The sequence below is a fragment of the Calidris pugnax genome, unplaced genomic scaffold (genome assembly GCF_001431845.1).
Source record: "Calidris pugnax isolate Ruff unplaced genomic scaffold, ASM143184v1 scaffold4, whole genome shotgun sequence".
NCBI lineage: Eukaryota > Metazoa > Chordata > Aves > Charadriiformes > Scolopacidae > Calidris > Calidris pugnax.
In genome coordinates, this window is record NW_015090781.1 from 9,299,305 (window position 1) to 9,321,923 (window position 22,619).

The 22,619-nt window shown below is 35.2% G+C and overlaps 1 protein-coding gene across 3 annotated transcripts in view; it reads left to right on the forward strand.

The window, feature by feature from the left end:
* The window catches only part of ATRNL1 (attractin like 1), a 488,877-nt gene that overhangs the window by 254,163 nt on the left and 212,095 nt on the right, over positions 1–22,619 (forward strand). For all 3 annotated transcript variants that reach the window (XM_014959493.1, XM_014959476.1, XM_014959485.1), the window contains exon 26: positions 18,190–18,268. In XM_014959493.1, coding sequence (XP_014814979.1) covers positions 18,190–18,268 — 79 coding nt within the window. The remainder of the gene's footprint in view (positions 1–18,189; positions 18,269–22,619) is intronic.

Below are 22,619 nucleotides of genomic sequence, written 5' to 3' on the forward strand. Positions count from 1 at the left end.
AGAGGAAAAGGGAAGGGAAAGGAGGGGAGAACCTTGAGTTGGTTCTGAATGAAATGGATGAAAAAAGTTACTTAGTTGCATTGTGTTCCCAAGTTAATTAACACAGGTCCCCTGCTTGTCTAACTGGCTCTTTCCAAAACACAAACCAGTACCTTCTGTTGGTTTGGTTTTTTTCCAATTTATGCCCAGAGGTGTGGGTTTTCATAGATGTTAGAAGTCCCATTTATTTTCACATGGCAGAAGCAAGCCAGTCATGCATAATGTCACAGCAACACTCCCAACTCCTAACTGCTGCAAGCGTAGTAGCATCCTCCCTGACATCAGAGCACTCCACGTAAATGATCCAAAGAAGAAACCATCAGCTTATTTGCCACTGGACTAGCAGTTGCAATGATTTTTAAATAAATGTAGGAAAGATACTTAGTGTGTGCTTTAAAGAAAACCAGACTGACAAAATGAAAACTTTCCAGTCTAGACACCACGGAAACTTTCAGCAGTTATTAAACTGAATGTTGTTTCTACAGGATCACTAGTCTAAACAAGCTGCAGAATATTTCTAATAGGAAAATGTAATAATAATATTTACTTCTTTTTTTCACACTAGTGGACAGTAGTAGGCATAACCAAAACCAGCATTGGATCACTATGTCCTCTCCAAAGTGGTTGGTAGCCTTCAAACCTTTATCTGAAAAGTTAGTTTCAACAGCTTGTAGCCTAACAAAATTATTTTAATAAGGGTTGGTTTGGTTGGTTGGTTGGTTTGGTTTGTGGTGGTTGCTTATTTTTTGCTGGATGAGAATGTAGTATATTAAAACTGTGGCAAATTATGTAGGTAACAGTAATAACCCAAGTTATATTTGCTAGGTTTATTGACAGAGAAAATAGTTGTGTTTAAAGACAATTTGAATGTGCTTGATAACAAAACATGTTTCAATCCGCTTTGATAAACATGTATTTGGATTTCTCCCATCTAGTGTTATATGTTTTGTATTTCTGAGAAGGTGGCATAACCCTGTTCACACTGGCTGCCTAACCCAACCAGCAAATAGCTTTATTTGACACTAACAGGTTTTTAAACAACCATTCCAAAGTATAGTTTAAAACGGTTCCTTTATAGGGTGAGTATTCCAGAGTAAAAGATGAAATGCACATTTTACTGCTTAAATCAGAAACATCAAACAAGCATTTTTAGAATTTTCCTGATGTATCAACTTAGTTTAAAAGTATAATTCTGTAAGGAATTTATTTAAAACTTTACACAGTAAAGTGCAAAAGCTATGATTAGATCTGCAATTAATGCTTGATCTACCAAGACACTGTTATTGAATGTTCTAGAATAGAAAAGTTGCAGAAATAAAAGTGGTTTTGAAAAAATAAGCAGAATATTACAGAAACTGTAGTGCTCCAGACCATGTTATACATAGTGGAAAAAAAAAACTGTTTAATTTCATTCTTTTTAGAATGGAAGGTTTCATTGTATCTACTGTTTCAGTGACCTTTTCTTTAAGAGTAGAAATGCAATCAGATATATAAGAGTAGTAATAGATTCCTGACAGTCTTATAGGAACTGTGGCATCTGTGCTGCTTTAGTCAATGCCTTGAAGATTTTTAGCCATCACACAAATTGAGAAGTGTGTGAATTTTTTTTTTTTGCACCTGCTTTGAAGCAGTACAGATCTCATTAGAAAATTTCACAGGCAGCAAATGTGAATGATCTTTCTTCTTATACTGGAGAAATACAGTTTCCACAGTTAAAGAAAGACTATTCCTGTATTACCCTCACCAGTAAAACAGTGAATAAGCTAAAGCCTGGCTTTTTTTTTTTTTTCTAAACTGTACGCGAGAAAAAAGTTTTTAGTGTTTTAAAGTCTTACATTAATATATTGTTTTGGCTGAGTAGGTGGCCAGAACATTTCAGACATTTCATAATGGTATGTGAAGTGTCTTTGTGTTCTGAAAACATTATTTATTTTTTCTTTAGATCATATTTTATCATGCATAAAAATGGACGATGTTCAATATTTGTTACTTTCATTGCATATGATTTAAGTAAATCCAGAATTGAGAGCCAAGATTGCAAAACTTGCTTTTAAATAAAATTATAGTTAAGAATTTATAACAGTGCTCACGCATTTCTCAGAAAACTATTTGTTTCAGGAATCTGAAGTAGGAGTTCTGGTAAAAAACACGGTATTGTCTCATAATCAAAAACCAGGCAAACATGAAATTGGTTCAGGTGACAAAGGTTAGCTATTAGTATTTTTGTGATAGGTAATGTTAGGCAACTGCTGCTGTCATAACAATTTTTTAAAGCCTGTTTCAAATATATTATACCACCCACTAACGAATCAGGCACCTTCTCTGAGCGTACATCTTTATGCTCTCAAAACAATTCCATCCATTTTCTCTGGTTCTTGGGGTGGAGCTCCCAACAGGGGACTTTATAACATGTTTCCTTACTATTATGAATTACAGAATTTCCATTTTGTACTAATCAGAGCAATATTGAGTAATATGGACACTTTGAAAGTTGGAAAATGATTTTTTTTTTTGTGTATGCTTCAGGAATGTCTATGAAAAATTGTGGTCATTTAGGATCAGGGGTATATTCATTCTGACAAATCTTTCTGTGAGCATTATAAGTGAGAGAAAACAATATTCAAAATATACCCAGTGTTTATTGCAGGAGAAAGGGATGGGCATTGCGTTAGGATGAGGACTAGTAGCATGAGCTGCAATAGGAAATGCAGCAGTTACTGAAGAACCGGATTTATCACCCCCACATATATGACTGTGTGCCAAAATCTCTGACGTCACTTCAGTTGGGTTTCGCAGGTTGTATCAGAGCTCCTGAGAGCTTCAGGACCTGCATCTGCCATTCTGGGTGTAAATTTGCAATGGGTGAATTCCTTCTATTTACCAACATCCTTTGGTGTCTGCCTGGTTTCATGTTTTGTTTTTGTTAAAATTAAGGATGATAAATTAATGCTAGATTTTGCCATGCTTAGCTTCATGAGATCAGCTATTGATCTCTGTAAGACAGACAAAATGGAGTGTGTCAGGATCAGATCACATCCACCATGGCTGGGTTCTCAGAAAACACAGAAGTCTTACAAATCTAAATCAGAATATTTTCTGGTAACAAGAAAGTCAAGTTATCTTAGCAAAATGGATTTTACATTTGGGGCTAGAATAAAATTGATTTTTACTTAGTGATGCATTAAATGGTTTTTACCTCACTTAGAAGTAAATAGTTGTCTGACTTCCACTGGAACGATCATGTGTATACTGCAGTGGACAATCTGAGTTGGGTGGTTTGTTTTTTTGTTTAAAATGTTTGTTTTGAATTGTTTTGAATGTAGTTCTGTGTCTTCCACTCTCTGAATCACCCAGAAACTTTGTCATCACTGTGGATTTATTTGACACATTCATATTTTCTGAGAAGGCAGCCACTTGTTATTGGCCTGCAGGCAAAGGAGGTTCCCCAGTACCACTGGATCAGTTACTCTTCAAAACAACAGATGAGTCATTTATTTCCTTGGTGAACATAACTGTTTTCCATTATTTTCTTCTTGTTTTTCTTCTTTCTGTGCTCATCCTTTGAGTCATTTGGAAGTGCATGTGAGTGCACTAGTGCTTGCTGTATTTTGATTTCAAAATACGCTGTCCCTCAAAGTACAAAATAGTTCCTCAGCTTGATATCTGAAGGTGGCCTAGGTACTGGCTGGATATACAGCAGACATGGGCTTTTCATGTAGGTGCATTTAAAATTTTGCATTTCTCACTTCCTGTGTGTATCAGAAACAGTAAGTGAGAGCTGTTCCTTGTATCTGGTGAAGTGTTAATCCCAATATCTGCTCAGTTCATAAGAACTAGAAATAAGTTCTGGACTTCCTTAAGTAAAGTTGGAGTTGTAGGGTGAAGGTTTGGGTGACAGTAATGGGATTTGAAAGACTTATTTTCTTTTTTTTCCTAGTCTTTCTTAGAGGGGGGAAAAAAAGAAGAAATTCTTAAATTGCACTCTTCATTTTGTATGGTGCTGTAGCCTAGCACTCCAAAAAACATTTTGTCACTACTTCTGCTTTTATAAAATCTTGTTGGAATCAAAGCTGCCATTTATATAGTAGTGTTCACCGTAGAGGTCTCAGAAGGTGGCACCTGAAATAAACTTCCCAAGACTCCTGATAAAAGTATGCCTTTTTGTGAAGTCTCAGTACTTTGCAGGTTCCCTTTGTCTGAGACAGTTCTGTAATATTTGCCTTTTGGTGATGCATCTTTCTACAGCTGCATTGTATTTTGTTTCCTAAGAGGCATCATAGATAATTCATATTGTGTTTGTGTTTTGATTCCCTAAATTTTATATTGTATTTTCTTAAATCCAATTAGTCAATTTTTTTCTTAGACTAAAACAATGCTGGTGCTCACAGCTATTTGTCTTCTAGAGTGCTTAATCCTGGTCACTTTTTTATGAAATTCCAGTCCACCGTACTGTAAACAAAAGAAGTAGAACAGGTTTTCATCTATGATAAATGGACTTGAAATTTTGCTTTTGTCATTTTAATTCAAAAGAGAAGCAATTCTGTCTTCTTGTGACAAGGTATATGTGCCAGTTGCAAAGTTAACTTCAGAAGTTCATTTCCAGATGTAAGAATATTAGTGAAGTGGGGCAAAAGCTGATGAAGAAAAATAATAATAATAAAAAAGAAATAAAAAATGTTAGGGTTTTCCTTTAGGCAATGATGCCATTGTCCATTATAGCAAGTGACAAGCAGCTTTCTCAAGCGCTCTGCCAGTCTGTCTCTGCAGATGCAGTCAGCATGGCACGCTGTGAAGTGAGTGACATCGAAGAAATGAGCAATCTGTTTACAGCAGTAGAGAAATATTCAGGGTCCTTGTGTTCAGTTGTAATAAATCACAGAAAGAGAGAAAAGAGAGTGCTAGACTGAGTGTTACGCTGCGCATTTCATAGATACTAAAATATTTACTCTAATTATTACGTTTGAGAAGAGACAACTGAATTCAAAGGAGTTCACCTAATGAGCTTTTAAATGGAGTATTAATAAAAATATTCCAGTAAAATTTTCTGGTACCAAATGAAGCATTTTATGTGATTTTTTTTTTTTTGTTTTTTGAATTTATTTATTGGAGTTCAATGGTTGGGGGGGCTACACTTTGTCAAAAAGAAGAAAAATATGGAAACTGCTGTAGACTCCAAAAGCCACACTAAAAATTACACATTAAAAAGTAATTATGATATCTATTTGTCTCTTTAAATCTATATTTAATCTGTATATGTGGCCCAATTCTGTTCTGGTTGTTTTTGTATGTTTTCAATAATTTTTGTTATATTTTAGGAAAACACTCTACAGTTTCAAAACTGCATTTCTGCCTTACATGTCTTTTTAGTCGAAATTCTGAATATCAGGTTACGAGATATCAGGGGTTTTGTATTCTTTAAACAGTAAAATTATAGAACATTAATAATGCTTCTTTGGCCTGGAAATCTAAAAATCATCACTCTGTCTTCATGTAAAATTCATATTAGTAGAGCTTTTAATAAGGAGAGTTGTGACTTTTTTACACCTACCAGTTCAAATATATTCAGCTCTTTGGAAATGGTATTGGCAATGTTATATAATTAAGGGAAAAGTTCCTTAGCAATCTATTAAATTTCTTGATTATTTGCTTCTAATATGCTAAACAATGCTGAAATGGCTTGGTGACTCTTTAAATGTTTTTTATATTTCTCTGATTTATTATAAAAGGATAACACCTGCACTAGCAAAACAGTGCTGTGAAATAACAGAATTAGGGGAAAGCATAAAAAAAAAAAAAAAAAAAAGTAATGTGAGTCTTTTGGTTTTGATGGCTGCTGAAATGTGGCATTGGTTGGCAGACCTTCTTTCCCAAATTCACTAACTGTCTATGACTAGAATGAGTAAGTCTTCTTCCCTCAACCTTAATTTTAAATCTTAAATTAGCATAAATCAGCAAAATCATTGAAGGAAAGGTGAGGTAAAAGCACAGCTATTTTGAAATAGAACCAATATATTCAATTTCTAATTCCTCTTGAAAGTTACTGCAGAAAATATTAAGTTCTGTATTTCATAATTTTTCTGCAAATTTAAATGACATTATTTTCTTTTTTCTTTTTAAATCTGCGGGGTTTATATACAACATCACTTGTTTAGAGAAATACAGAGTATTTCACCCATGAAGGGCAAAACCGTAAAATTATATGAAATATGAAACTCTTTTCCATGAGTAAAAGAAACATAATCGCACTTTATGGGTGTGATGTTCTATTTATTCTATGGAGATTAATTTCAGTTTATGTTAGATTAAGTCCCTTTGATTGTAAATCTTCTTTATTTGCTGCTTGAAAGAGGTGAAAGGTAGAACTGCCGAGAGTTAAAGTTCACATCTAGAGCTTTATTGCATAATATATTTCAGAGTCCTTTTAAATGGTTCATTTTTGTTTGATAATGTATTGGCAGAATGAAATGTGAATGTTGGTCTTCCGGATGGCATCCTGATGTATGCTATATCCATTTTCCCTTTTTAGTTGTATATAAAGGCTCTTCACATAATTGATCATTCATTCATACATTGCTATAGTAGCTTCTGGTATGGCTTGTGGTATATTTAATATGAAAAGACAGCTTTATGTATATATACCTGAATTATGTATGTAGGAAAATACAAATATAAAATATGTGTGTGTTGATTTATACATTATATAGTTACATTTTAGTAATTATTTTATTTAACAAAGTTATTTAAAAAAACCCTACATTCTCTATAACATTTTTGCACATGTACATAATGAAAAAAATAGGATCTTTTTTTAATAATAATTTTCCTGCAAATAACAAATTCCCTGCTCAAACACATTTCATTCTTCTTTACCATCAAAAGTATTTTGATGTTTCATTGCACAGCAAAGACCAATAAACCCAGGCTTTGTAGAGGCAGTTGTCAGAGATGATTTGAAACTATTATAGGAGTTGGAGTTTATGCCTCAGGAGATGAAGGATTAAGTTAGTCTTCTACATTCAATATATATTAATAAACGATTTTACACAGATGTGGTAGCTGTTCTTATTAATAAACTAATATGTTTTATATTGATATTTCTTTGATGCTGCTTGCTTTAAAATATAATTTATATGGAATGCAGCTGATCCCATTGATACTCCAGTGTCCCTGTTTTAAGTTATGCATTCACAGCTTAAATCACGAAGCTTTATTAACACCATTATTGAAGTTTTAGTTCATTATTTTTCTTAATTTTGCTCTTCTTCCTCATCAAAATTATTTTGGTTACACTTCTAATAGCAATTTTAAATGTGTCCCTCTGGAACCTTACGGCATACTTTTGGCAGTATACTGGTTTTTTAAGGCTCATTCCTCTTTCATGTAATTCTCTTAACTTCTATAGAGCAGTCCAAATGTTTTGTGCCACAGCAGCATCCAGTGGTCCCGTGGAAACCAGTGAGAAAGCTCCACGGCACAGGGGTTCTTTGTTTATAATTTGTTGTATACACAGCCGTGCTTTGTGCTACTAAGCCTCGGTGTTTGGGTGAATCAGTCCATGGATACCTACACTCTGCTGCCCCACTCAGTGTAGGTGTTCTGGGTAGAGGTACGTGAGTACAGGCAGCTCATGGAATTTCACTTTATTTTTTTTTTGTTATTTATATATTCTATTTATCTAAGCAGTAAAACAATCACATTCTACAACTACACTCTTCTCCCATAATACATACATATTTTATTCTATTTTTATATATAGAAAATATGTATTTTTATATATTTCATACAGGTATCCTTAGTTTTTTTTTTTGAGTGGAGTGATATCAGTGTAGATACAGAAGTGGTCCAGGTGGCTGTGGTACAAACTTCTTGGATATTTTGGAAGATAGTGTCATTGAGATAATTCAGGCTCACTTTATGGAAGTAACAGTGAGCTTGGATCACACATGTCCTTACTTGTTTTTGGGTGGTTGTTTGGCTGGGCAGCTAGAGGTGGCCTGAAGGTTAGTAAGAATTCCAAAAAAAGGGTCCACACTATGCTACAGAATCTAGCTGTAGCAGATGGACAGTATCATCTCATGATCACAGGTTAGACTTGTTCAGGAAGCCCCTAAAAGCTAGTGCAACCTTTGTGGAGTTGGAATAAATTGTTTGATTTGAGATTTCAGAAGACTGAACATATAGCTGTAGAGGAAGTGATTTCTTAAAGGGGCTTTGCTTTGAATACTTAGATGTATCGTTCTCTAACACAGGTCATATACTAAAAGAAATGATGCTTGGATCAGATACTGATGAGAATTCCACGGCCACCTGAGTACTATCAATTCAAAAATGTTATGTCAAGTTCTGAGATCTAAGCACTATCTGCCATTAAAAAAACCAAACAAACAAAAAACAATTGCTAAGAATTTTTACCCATGTCTAAGTGTGCCTCCTGCAGGGCCCAGTGTAGTGATGCAGTTATGTGATATCTTTAAAGCTAAGCTATGTCTGAGATTTTAGTAGGGCTCTTTTCTTTAAAATGAGTTACAATATCCCTGTGTTTTGCAGGTCATTTTCTCAATAAGACCAGGGAATAAGATCCTTTCTGAGGAATTCCTTTACAATCTTCCTGCCATAGTCAATAATGGTCCTCCAAGACAGAAATAAATTTTCACCTTTATATCCGTCTGCTCTGTGGGAGATGAAATTCTGTAGAAAGATCTGTTGCTCTGATCTGAAAATTTTCTCTTTGTTTCATAAAAACATCTAATCTCTGATTCTAACATAGATAAAACCAGGAATTTATTATGTGGGAGTATAGAGTTCCCCCCTAGCCCATTGTCTCTGAAAATAATTTATAAACGTCAGGATCATCAATGGTCAGTGTCTCATTTACCAGGGAAAGAGAATATGTTTACATATACTTTCTGAACTGAATTTTCACTCAGCAGCCCAAATACTCTGTCTATGACTCTGTCTCTTTCTTCCTTTTGCTTTATTCTAAGTGAGGTAAGTACCAGTTACAGCTGTTTCCAAGTAGAAATATTCAGTTTGTGTGTGATTCTAAGACAGACGTTATGAAAAGAAGAATTGTAGTATTTTCCTACACAAGGAGTAGGAAATTCTTCAGATGTGATGTCCCGTTCTCCTCAGTTAAAAGGACTGCTCTGATACCGGGCAGAAATCTTCACAAGGGTTTGATGTTTCCTTGGGTTATAGCCTGAGTCTGCACTGACGATACTTGATATGTGTTAGGCTGGCATTGAAGAAAACTGTGTTGAAATGCAGGAATCTGAAATCATTGAAACCTATTCTTATGGGTTTCCTTCTTTTTCTTTCTTTCTTTTTTTTTTTAATATGTTAAATAAATAAATAGAAAAGTGTATACCATTTAACATTTGAGTTTATTCTAAACGCTGATCCCTATTGTATACACTGTCAGCCTTTTCTCACCTTAGAATAACTATGTATTCATGTTTTCTATACCTGCAGAGCTATTCATGACAATTACTTTGCTGTGTGCACTTCAAAAAAGGGTATATAGATTTTCTATTGCCATCTTTAAGAAGTTTTGCATATATTAAAGAAAAATGCTTTCAGTTGACGCCGTATATGAAAGTATTGCTCAATCCATGAGCTAAGGTATTTCCATTATGCCCTTGTAATGTTTGCAAATCTTCATTTAAAACCTTGGTCAGTAATTTTAAGAACTGCATCTCTGTGCAGATGCTGTTCCTGTTAATAGATCATGTAAAACACAGTAAAACAAATCTAATGTGGATACCCTTTACCTTGCATTCCTATCAAACAGTGTTCTGCCTGGGAAGACCAGATTAGTAGAAGGCCATATATGTTTCTGTTACTCTGTTTTTCATAAGGTTGGTAATTGTGGATGTGTGAGAAGTGAATTTTAGGGGCAATTATGTGACTTTCATGAGACACTTCATGCAAGATTTATTTATGGGAATATATAGGTTTTGAGGACTGCATCCAAAAATAGCATTTTAATCACTGTCCTCTGGCAAAGAAGAATTATCCATGTAATTAGTTTCAAATGAACTTGAAAGGTGTTGCTTAACTGGTGTGAATCCCATTTGAGACACAAATAAATAAATACAAATTTGCATTTAAATGATTTTTGGTAATACTTGAAGTTTTAAGTACCATCATAGCTAATTTACTTTATATTCAGACAATTCTTTCCCTTTCCGGATCAGAAAGAGGGAACTGAGGGCTTGAACTCTTTGTATGGCTTTAAGATTAGAAGGTTCACAGTTGAATTACATTTCCCTTGGGTTCCTTTTTCATGGAGAAACTGTGGGGGAAAAGTTGGAGCTCAGGAGATATTGCTTTATTAAAACAACAGGGGCAGGAAAGATATGATTCGGAATGGGACATAGATCTAGTCTGGTGAAAGAGGAAAAAAGTCCTGCTGGGACATGGAGCTGCTGGTACTGGTAGTATTTCTCATGACCAGCAAGAAAAAAAGGACATTCCTGAATCACCTGGATGGTGATTCAGGTCACACTGGCTTAGCAGGCAGTGCTGTGGCAGCCTGAGTGCTCTCAGAGCAGGAAACCAGCACTGCTCGCTGATGGGTCTTGGCTCTGCAGCATCAGCCAAGACTCATATCTGTGACCCCACACGGCATTCCCGGGGACTGGAACCTGCATTGCCCACTCCATTGCAAGCCAAGACTATGTTCCTCTAAGTCTTTACGCATTTTTATTTGGAAGCGTTAACACTTCCTTCCCAGAATCATTCAGAACTGCTAATGATTGGAATATTCCTACTTACAGCAGTGTTTGTAAAACTGTGTGATTCAGAGCAATTTAATTAATCGTTAAAAACATCAAATCTTTATACTGCTCTTATATGTATCAGGCTTCTAATACTATGTTTGCAGTGCTTCTTACTTCAGTTAATCCTGTTGAAATCTTTGGAGCTGCTTGTCATGTGTATATTAGTTAACACAAGTAAGGATGGCTGAACCTAGCACATCATAATCATAAACACAATGTTCCTGTCAAGTACAATGAGAGAAATCAATTGCTGTGACAATAATTACTATTCGAAATAATAGTTTTAGAAAAATAATTGTTCAATTATTTTTATTTTAGAATTGTGCTTGCTTTATAACATATCAATTAAAATGTGCTCTATTTGCCAATAAAAAGATAGTAAATAATATGTCAGAAAAACAGTTCTTAGAAAAACACTATTCGTGATCTCTTAGGAAACTTTGCAATATTAATTTAAAAACATTAACATAGCTGAGGCTTGTTTTCTTTGCATGTAGCTACATTAAAAATATTTTTGTAATTTTTTTAGTGAATATTACTGAATACAGAATATTATTTTTTGTTCTTGTCTGTAGTATGAAGGAGCAACATTAGTACAGGGTAGGGTCACTGTTAAACTTCTGTTTAGTGAAGTGTACCTTTTTTATTCTCTTGGCAAACAGATATCAACAGGCAAGAGGTTTGTGGATCTAGATGGGTGTTTAACTATGGTCTCATGCAGCACAGCAAGGTTCAATTAAGAAATAGTTGCTTAATTGATGGCCCAACTTATATTTTCAAAAAAAAAGACTTGGGAGGAGCTTTGAAAATATGTGTGAGTGTATACTTGTGGGCAGTTGGTGAGACTGCTAGGCACCTAAATAACTTCATGAAGGTAATTTTTGGGTGCTTATGTCTCTATTAGCAAGTACTGCAGACAAATAGGAGATAATTTGTGGAGTAATGTGGTGCTGAGGATCTGACATCCACACTATATCCACCTTGTTATTTTTTTGCTTTGGACCAGCTCTAGTTCAGTTCTATGGACTGAAAGCCCATTAGTGTCCGGAATGTACATTGCACATCTTCCAGGGAGTTCAGCTTCTTCATCATGAGCTCCAATATTGCTCCACAGCTTGGGCCAAAGGACAGCAGTGGTGACAGTGCAGGCACACCCCTAGGAACTAGGGACGTGTCTATCACACGTGTTTGAGTGTGGTGACAGTGTAACAATGTCAGTGTGAAGCTAACAGACCTTCAGTTTTCTTGTGAGTTGTTAGAATGCTCTTGGCAAGCTGTGCTGGCACAGATGTGGTCCTCCCGTGGTGGGCTTAACCAGGGGTGACTCGGGGACTCTTCGCCATGCTCGGCTGTCTGGGGCTGCTGTACTTTGTCCCTTTGTAGGATGGGTAAATATGACTGATGCTCGAAGTAGAATCTCACACAATTTTTAATTTTAATAGAATTAAGTGTCCTAGAGTTAAGGTAAAATTTAAAAAAGTGTTTGCTTTCATCCAATATGGAAATTTATACAGACTTATGCAAATCGGTGGCTTAAGTAAAATCATAGAAACAACAATTATTCATGCAGGAATGTTTACATACATTTTCGGACATTTTCATTTCTCTTTGCATGTTAAGTAACAAGAGAATGAGAAAAGAAATAACAAAGGATGGAACATTTTGTTTTGTTCTGTTTACCTTCCATTTACAATATTGTTCCTTACAATATTTATATTTAATTCATGAATTTGCTGCTTTTATACATCACTGCAAAAATAAGTAAATTATTTCATTTTAGCACAGTGCTCTTTTGATACAATATATAACTCACTTATAGGTATTAATATGTAATGGAAAAAAATAAGGAATTCTGTGGTGTGTCTATAATGCATTCATACAAATGTGTCATTAATTCATCTAGTCCAGCCACTCTGATCATTACATTTCACAGATTTTTCCCCTTTAATTTGAAATTGTTTAGAGATGATCTACGGGTTTCATTGTAATTTGCGGATACCAAGCAGCAACTGATCTACTCATTCCCTTTATGGTTTGTGCTAGTGTTTAATCTTAGTTTTCAGTCTGCCTCCTAATCACACACAGAGAAAACAGTTTAAAGTTAAACAGTTAAAACCACTGCTCTCTCGCTCCTCAGCCAGATCTGTGGTCTGCACTAAATATGTCTAAATATGATCTCTGTAAGTTAAAAATTTATTCTGAACATAGCAAAAAATAGTTATGTGGGCAGCAATTATTCCTTCCAATTTTCCTTTTCTGCATTCTGTTAAATAAGTACTTCTCTTTTCATTCTATCTGGAGCCCTTCTGGGAAGATCTCCAGCCTAGACCTTACTCCTAGACCCTCTTATGTTGTGCTCTTGCAGCTCTTCCTTGGCCACCGCCTTCTGCTGCATTGGGCATGAACTGCTTGTGTTCAGGGCTTCCTCTTCAGTTCATCTGGTCTCTAATTGTTTATTGTCTCCTACTTAATACTAAGGCTATAACTTTCAGTCAGCCTGTAATACGTGCTAGTGGTGATGAGTTGAATGAGTTGCAATTCAAGCATTCTTTTGTAGTGTTTCCTCCAATTTTGTTCCACATGGTTTGAAGGGGCAACTGTGCAAAGCTGTGTCATTGTCTTCTGGCAGATCAGATCGTTTCTTTGTTCTAGAGACTACAAAATCCTGATAATGCCTGGGCTGCTGTGCTTTTAAATGTGTTTTAGCATGATAATCGTCTTATTTGGAATATTTACATTTATAAGTGCAGTAAGTCATTCACTGTATCTGTACGCTGGGTCTGCATTTCGTGAGCCATCTGCATAGCAAAGGCATCTGTCTATTTATTCAGATGTCATTCAGAGTCTCAACTAGAGAGTCAGAAATGGTGGTCCGAATCTACAACCATGCGGAGGAGTCTGTGTAAGCACATTTATTTTTTGAACTTCCTGTTTTCTATCCATCCATTTTCTGTATCTTGGATTATCTGGTCATTGCAGCATAGTCAAATAATCTTTTTTCAGTATATGTAACACATTATGATACAGAAAATAAATCATAAAAACGTGTGAGTTTAATTCACATGTGTCTGCTTCCAGCCATTGTTTCCTACCGTGCCTTTCTGTCCTAGATGTATGAGAGCCTTGGTATTTTCTCCCTATGGAAACTCGTGCACAGTGTAGGCAAGTCACCACTTGATCTTTTTGAAAAGCTAAATGATTGAGGTTGTTCAATCACTGCCAGTAAAAGATTTGCTTCAACATTTGAATATTTTTCATGGTTCTTCTCTCCATTCTCTCCATGTTTCCAACATCCTTTACAAAAATGCAAATAACAGAATTTTAAGAACACGTGTGATAGCATCTCTTTTGGCAATACTTTGTAGAGGGATAAATGAATCTCCCAAGTGTGGCTTACTACTGTGCACCTGGGTATTTCATGTTGTTTTAACCTTTTTTGTTTTATCGTCCCAGGAGAAATTCATACTGAGTTGATTGTTCATACTGATCTCTAAATTATTTTGGTCATTGCTTCGTTCCAAGAGGAATACATATCCTTTGCTCTGTAAATGAGGCCTGGATTCCTTGTCTTTGTAAATACAATGCAGCAGTAATTGTGTTTAAAAAAATAAAAATTAAAAAATTTGCTGAAAGAGATGCCATTGACTAATTGACACATTGTAGGATTTCTTTGTCCTCATTACCTTAAACCATTTTTTTTTCAGTCTTTGTGTCATGCATAGTCCTCTCAGCTATTATGTATCAGTCTCATCAAGACACTGGATCTGAGCTAGATGATCTCCAGAGGTCCCTTCCAGCCCCATATCGTTCTGTGATTCTGTGATACTTTGTGAACCTTGCAAACCTGTCTAGAAATTTTTGTTTCTGATGTTGGTTGCCGTCTGACAATTTATTTTTGAGCTGTCAGCTGGCCAATTTTTAATTCATTTATTTTATGCTGCACTGATCTCTGTTTTGCCACACTATTTGTGATTGTGCTTTCTCCTCTTATATCTCTGTCTCAAGAAGGAGCTAAGTTATATACTGGGGGTTTGGAGAGCATCCATCTATGCATGTCCTGCTGTTATACTCTTTGCCAATGATGTTAATGTCTTTATCATGTCTCCTTTCAACTCCCTACTGTTTCAAAATCAAAAAGAGCTTATTTCTACTACCATTCTGTTCCCCTTGCCAACTGGACTGTGCTCCAGATGTTTTTAGTTCAACTTTGTGTTTTTGACATCAGGTGATGGGTGCTTCGAGGTACAGACATACCACAGATTTATGCACTGGCATCCCAGTGCTTTCTCTTTTGGTCTTTATTCCTTTTCTAATCTCTCCTAACACCCTATTTGCTGTTTTGACTGCCACTAAACATTCAGTTGATATGTTCAAAGAACTATGTGCAATGTCTTCAAGACCATTTTCGTGAGTGGTAATTGCTAATTTAGAACCTATCATTGCGTATTTGTAGCTAGAGACTTTTTTTTTTTCTTGTGCACATTGCCTTCAGTTCATTGGCACTGAATTTCTTTCTCCTACTTTATTGCCAAGTCACTCAATATTGTGAGATCCTTTGCAGTCAGCTTTAATTTTTATTGCTCTAAATAAACCAAGGCTATTATCTCACCACAGCCTGGAACCAGGTTGGTTTGACAAAAGCTATTTTGCATGTCTGTCATCTCTTTGTTAACATGAATTTTAATTTTTTTTTCCTTCTGATTATTTATATTAAAAAAAAACAGTGAACAAAGTCAAATATTTCATCTTTACTTGCAAAGAAATTAAGTAAACAGTAAACATTTCACATTATCAGTGCTGTAATTTCCAATTATTTATATTATTTTTGGGTGTGTATTTGAAACAGTTGTTTCTGATTTTGACTTTGCGTATTAACTAAATGGTGTTCTGGGAAATAGTATTTGTAAGCAGCTATTGGTTTAAGAAGATGAAAAGGTGTTCCTGCAAAAGTGGATTTATTCTGGTGGTCAGTATATGTGTGTGTGTGTGGGTTTCTGCTTTTCCCTAGACACAAAATATAAATTCACAGTAAACTTCTACTTGCTCTCAAAGGAGACTGGAGAAAGGGAGACAGCCAAAGATAAAATTTAAAAAGTGAAATCAATGCGTCAACGGGAGCGATGCATGAAACAAAATGGTGAATGTTCTCTGATGATCAGTTTCTGTCATAACGTTCTTTGTGCTACTTAGATATTATGTTGTAAAAAACTGTTAGAGAACTCTTCTAGTTAGAAATGCTGTTAATAAAACGGTGTATCAATTAAAATGTTCTTACTGCGTTAGTTCCTTTCAGTGAAGACCCATGTAGAAAGATGATTTACGCTGTGAGATTCATTAAAGTGTAAGGCTGAGATTTCTCTTCTGAATTCCCCAAGGTTCTTGAACCAGCACTTGCCCTCTCACATCCTTTTATTGCAGATCGTTGACTCTTGCAACAGTTTTCTGTTGGCAGAATCGTTCTTAGATATGCGGAACTGTGCTGATCTATTGATCAGAACCAATCAAAATTCCAAGAACTTTTGTTTTTTAAAAGGATCTGTGCCAAGAACCAATAAAAGCTCAGCACAGTATTTGAAATGCTCCTACAAGGAGAGAGGGAGAATATATTTTCCTTTCCATAAAAATCCCTAAGTTCCAAAGGACATTAAAAAACTGCTAAAAATGCTGGTGATTGACATTGGCTTTTAAGAGGAAAGTCAGACTTCACATCTAGAAATGATGCTTTAACCATTTTTTGCTTTCAGGTTCAGAACAATCAGCCTTCTTGGAGTTAAACAGACAAAATTAAGTCTCTTAAGTAAAAAAACAAGCTGTTAATTTTAATTGAGCATTCTATGCCCAAACCAATTTATTTATTTTGCACTTTTCTCTTTCAAACTTGCCCTTACTCTGGCACGCTTTCTCAAGGGTTTTCAAAGAGGAAATTGATAAAAAAGAATTTTGAAAGCTCATAGTGAAAATAGTTTTAAGTGAGTAAGATAGATAGCCATATTGATTGGCTGATAGAAAGCCATATTGATTTGTGTTACTTTGACCATCAAGGAAAGATTGTGTTACGGAGACTGGCTTTTGAACGTGCTCTGAGCAATGGTAGTTTTTGTACTTTCAGTGGTGCAGCTTATCCTGTTGCTTGTAGACCAAGGAATGACCGGGGGCTTTAATTCCAATACCTTAATAGTGACCTTAAGCTACAGTTGGCATAACAGGTTTCTAATAGTCTCCATGATATGGATAAATATTGAATGCTATGAGCTGCTACTTCTGTAGATGTATCTTCTAAGTCATAATTTCAGTTCTGTTTACAGCATGACACAGGGAAATGTTGGTGTTACTGCATAGATAATGATTATATTTTGCATTTATGCACAACACTCCTCTGAAGTATACTACTTCAGGGTATTCTTGGTATTTCCCATATAAATTAAAGAATACATTTTTAAACTTTTTGGCAAAAAAAAAGTTATGGATAACTAGTATAATTCAGTAGTTATAGGCCTGTATGAATGGCAAACACTGCACAGCAGATGTACTAACGTGATTGAAAGTTCTTCACACATCTAGAAAATACAGATATTTTTATCAAAAACTGTTGAAAAAATTAAAATAGTTTCTGTCTGCTTACCTTAGGCGTCAACTTTAGAAGCCTTTTATCAGTACCCAGAAATTCTCTAAAAGACGCTAAGAGTTCAGTGATCTTTCTACCAAAATCCTTTATGGACTAAATGTTACAAATACAAAATTATTGGAGCAAGAGAGAAGGCATATGCTATGATTGTGAACTGTAGAAGTTCAATAATGTTGATTTTTTTTTCTTCTTCTGTTGTGTCTTTGGGACTGCAATGTGGTAATATACTTGGGATCTTTTCCCTGGGTCATTCTCTATAGAAGTACTCAATTTAATAAAACAGACCTATTGTCAAGTGTAAACTTGGTTCCTCAAAGTAATTATATTCCCTGCATATAGTTATAATTCCTGCACACCAGGAAGTTATTCAGAATTCACAGATAGAGTGAAGTATAAATTGGTATCATTTTTTGGCTATAGTTCATCCATGTGGAACATGCAGTGCGTATTTGTTGAGACTGTTGTGGGTTTGTGGACAGTTGTAATGGAGGTTATCCCATGCTAATGGAGACAGTAATAGCATTTTATGGAGACAACCACAGCATCAGAGGTGTGTGTGCTCTTGTAACTTTGAATTTGGATTTGGCTGTTATTTGTTGTCCTGGTAGCATTTGGTTTTCCTCTATTTTTGTGGGGTTTTTTCCACACTTAAATGTATTTTCATTACCTTTGATAGCCTAAAAACATAAACTTTTTCAGACCATTATGTTACAATTGTTTTTTATTTTTTTTTTGTAATTGCAGTTGTTTCTTATCCTTACTGCTGGTAGCCGCTGTCGTTTGGAAAATCAAACAAACCTGTTGGGCTTCTCGACGGAGAGAGGTATCAATAACTTTAACATTATTGTGATAGTTTATCTTTCAGAATAAATTGAGAGCTCTGATGAACAATCACACCTCCACTTTCTCCTGTATACACAATTTTAATATTCCTCTAGAGACTTTTTCCTTTACCCTGGAGTTTTTATGCCGAGGAAAACTTTTTTCCTTCCTCCTGTTAAAAATTAAAGAAATTGTAGCACTAGATTGCAGAAAGCCAAATTTTCTTTATGGTAGAATATTTAGAATAGAATAGAGTAGGTTATTTCAGTTGAAGAGACCTACAATCATCACCTAGTCTAACTCCCACTTCGGGGCTAACCAAAAGTTAAAGCGTGTCCTTAAGGGCATTGTCCAAATACCTCTCTGATGATGGTTTGGGCTATCGGCTTTCTAGGAAGCCTGTTCCAGAGTTTGACCACTCTCTCTGTAAATAAATGCTTCCTAATATGAAGTTTGAACTTCTCCTGGCACAGCTTGAGCCATTCCCACGTGCTCCCAGATCACTGGCTCCCAGATCAGCACCACTCTCTGCACTTCTCCTCATCTGGAAACTGTAGAGAGCAATGAGGTGTCCCCTCAGCCTCCTTTTCTCGAAACTAGACACCCCCAAAGTCCTTAGCCACTCCCCACAGGGCATTCCTTCCAGCCCTTTCACCAGCTTTGTTCCCCTCCTCTGGACTCATTCAAATACGTTAATGTTCTCTTTTAATTGTGGGGCCCAGAACTGCACACATTACTCAAGGTGAGGCTGAACCAACACAAAATACAGAGGAATAATCACCTCTTGTCTGCCGGGTTATACTGTGTTTAATGCATCCCAATGCTCTCAATATTCTCAAAATAATAGTGCAAAAACATTGGTAAATTGAGTCAATACAGAGCATCATAGTGTAGCATCTCAGACTTTCTAGGAAGCTATTTGATGCTGTGACTTGATTGTGTTGTTATCAACAGTCACTGGAATATATAGTAGGAGACAACCCTCTCTGCAAAGAGCTTATTATACTTTCTTCTTTTTTTAATTCTCTCTTTTTTGTTTGTATTTTTTCTTCTAAGCAAAATGCAATCTCTATTAGTATCAGTAGTTCTGTCATTAAAACCATAGCACAATTGAAGCTCTTCAATAAATACTCAAGCATAAAGTCACCTTATTCTTTTATTGTCTAAATTGATATGCTTGTGTTGAAAAATTTGGCCCAAATATTTGTTATTACCTGTTTAACAAATGATTAATCTTGGATGACATTAAATTTAGGTTATGTATACTGCTACATGTATATAGCATGATTAATATAATGTACACTGATAGTTGTCATATTTTGGTCACATAAATAAAATGCATAATTTTTAGACTGATTTTTTCCTCTTGAAGCTCCTAATCTTCATAGTTTTTGGAAACAGCAATTGGTTAATGGTACTGTAATCTAGATATATTTTTTTTTTTAAAAAAGAAGCCAAGTCTTTTTCTAATTAGTTAAATTTTATTAGTATACTGGCACTATGAATGTTCAAGTAACTTTTTTTCTTTTTTTTTACTGTAGATCTACAGTGAATTTATATATGCTTTAAAAGTGCCAGGTAACTAGCACTTACAATTTTCCTTCACTGAAATTATAGCATTCTAATGTCCAGGTTTAGCTTTGAACTGGTGCTACAAAGAAAAATATATATTATCATAGTTATTTCATTTAGATATTTTTTTATTCAGATGAATATTATTTGGCATATTCTCCCTCTAAGGGCAAATACTCATATATTTGTTATTACTTGCAAATTACAGATGAAAGTTACTTTAAACTACACTATTCAACTTATATTTTGTTTGAATTCATCTCAATACTTAAGTTGTTAATAGTTCTGTCCAGCAGTATTGTGATAGAATCTGGCAATTCTTTCATTTCTCATGTTAATAAGGTGACATAGTGACATCTTTAAGAACAAATATGAACATATGAGTTTGCAGATCTAGGGGTTTTAGTCTATTTTCTGTGGTTACTCTCCTAGATGTTTGAAATTTTAAATGTAGTTTGTAGGCATCATACTGTAAAGAACATGTTCCCATATACAAAGTTATTGAAGTTTTCCAAGTTTTATTTTCCTAATGTCATCAATAGCATTTCTGAGACTGTATGAAAGCTCATATAGCTGACTGATAGGTAAGAGCGTAATTTAAATCAGCTTCTTTGGAAGAGCAAAATAGAAAGAAATACTTGGCAATGGGATAAAAACTCTTGGAGGTCCATGCTTCAGTTCAGATTCTCAGTTTTCTGTTACTATAAATAGAGAAAATTAGTTGTCTGTCATTCAGAGTTGAATTTGTTTAATTTCAAAATTACATGAGTATGTATTTCTTCCTGCTTTAAATGAGGTGTGAAACAGTATTTAGTGTGTGGTAGCTTTAAGAATTGTAAATGTTTAAGCAATTCTCCTTTATTTTCAGTCTGCTATTGCACATCAGTAGCAGTTCATGTGAAACGCAATTTTTCAATAATGCTCCACGTAATATTTTCCTTTAATCTAGATCAGAGGACTTGTTTTTATAGGTATCATTTTTTTTTGTAAGGTTGTGGAACAAAGTGTTACAAATAAATTATATGAATAGCATTCAAGTAGAAGGAAATCTATTGTTGAAAAAAAATTCTGAGCTACCTGCCTTTAAAGCGCACCTGTTTAGGCAGATGAGGTTTTGCTCTCTTTTATCATTCTTGAAAGACAGGACTGTTTGACTCTGTAGATGTTACCTTCAATATGGACACAAGTTACGGTAAGAAATGAAATATAACAAGAACACAAAGAAATATGAAAAAGCATGCTGTTAATAGCTATTTCTCCATTTATTGTTCACTCCAGTCTGTTTTGTCTTAGATGAGGAGGAGAAATTTACTATCCAGTTATTGTAATATTTTAGTAATGAATTTTATCAGGCTGTTGAGGTGAGCAAATAGTTTTTTTAAGTTTTGATAGACAAGGTATAGACAATGATAGATAGGTATCATTCCCTTTTTTTTTTTTTTTTTTTTTTTGGGTTTAAAAAAAGATTGGTGTTAAATTAATTGTGTGAAGCAGCATCCAAATCAGGCTTCTGCTATGGGTAAGGGTGGCAATCTCTTCCTTCTTGAAACTAAGCCATATATGCTGTACAGCACCAAATCACTCCCATCACACCAGGGTTTTGGCCTTGCTGGTGACTCAGCCTCTCCCTCACTGTTAGGTTCCCCTTGTATTTCTTCACGGCTCTCTTCTTTCCCTGTAATAGAGAAGTGGACCACCTCCCTAAGAAAATAAATAAATAAAAATAAATTCCTTACACACTCTACCTATGTAGCAGCAGCAGCACTGTGGGAGATGTTATTTACATGAACTTCATGAATATTTATGGAGTTACAAAAAGATGAATGAAACTTTGAGCAGGAGAACATGAGCAACCTCCTGCCTGGCATCCCTTGATACCTTCCCCTGCCCATCCCTCCTATGGATCCTCAATACTTAAAAAAAGGTTTTTAAGAAAAGCTGAAGTAAGATTGTGAAATATTGCTCATCTGAGAGTTTCCTCTCTGAAAGGAATAATTCAGAATATTATGAGATGATTTCCAAAGCATTATTCTTATGGCACTCTCTTTCTTGAGAAGCAAACCATAAGGAACTGGGGACATTCTCAAATTCCCACTTACAGAGCAGGACAAGATTTGCAGGCAAGTGTGGAAATTAATGCAGGAGTAGACAAAGGCCAAGATATATTTGTTTGTCAAATAACTTAAAGGAGTTCCTAAGTATTGCGAAGTTTAGGAGCAGCAAAGCATTTTTTACATGAGTCTTATACTACATAAAAAGATCAGATATGTACCCTAGGTTTTAATCTCTCATCCTTCTTTTTCCTCTGAAGACTCACAAATCTTTCTACCAGTGCCTTTCTCAGTAAAATTTCGCTTGTTAGTTCACTGGATGAAAAACTGAGAGCTGTCATTTCCTCCCAAAAGATTTGTTAGGCCTCTTGCATTTTATACCCAGAATTCACCCAAGATCCCATCCGTGAAGTTTCAATCTGACTCTGTTTTCCGTCTTTATACAAAAAAAAGATGTATCGCCTGGATTTACTAAATAAGAAAATTGAAGAGAATATTATTTGTTGTCTCTACATGTTTCATATCCAAAGTATCCGTTCAATCTTCTGTTGAGAATGGATAGAGAAGAATCTGTTCATAGATCATTTTACTGAAAAGCTTGATAGGTTGCCTGCCAATTTTGTAGTGGCTCAAAGGTTTTGTTTCATGAACTTCTGATTGAAAGGCACCACACTGCAGATAAAATTTGCATCCAAGTGATTTCTTACTAATAGTGCGTCGAACTTTTCT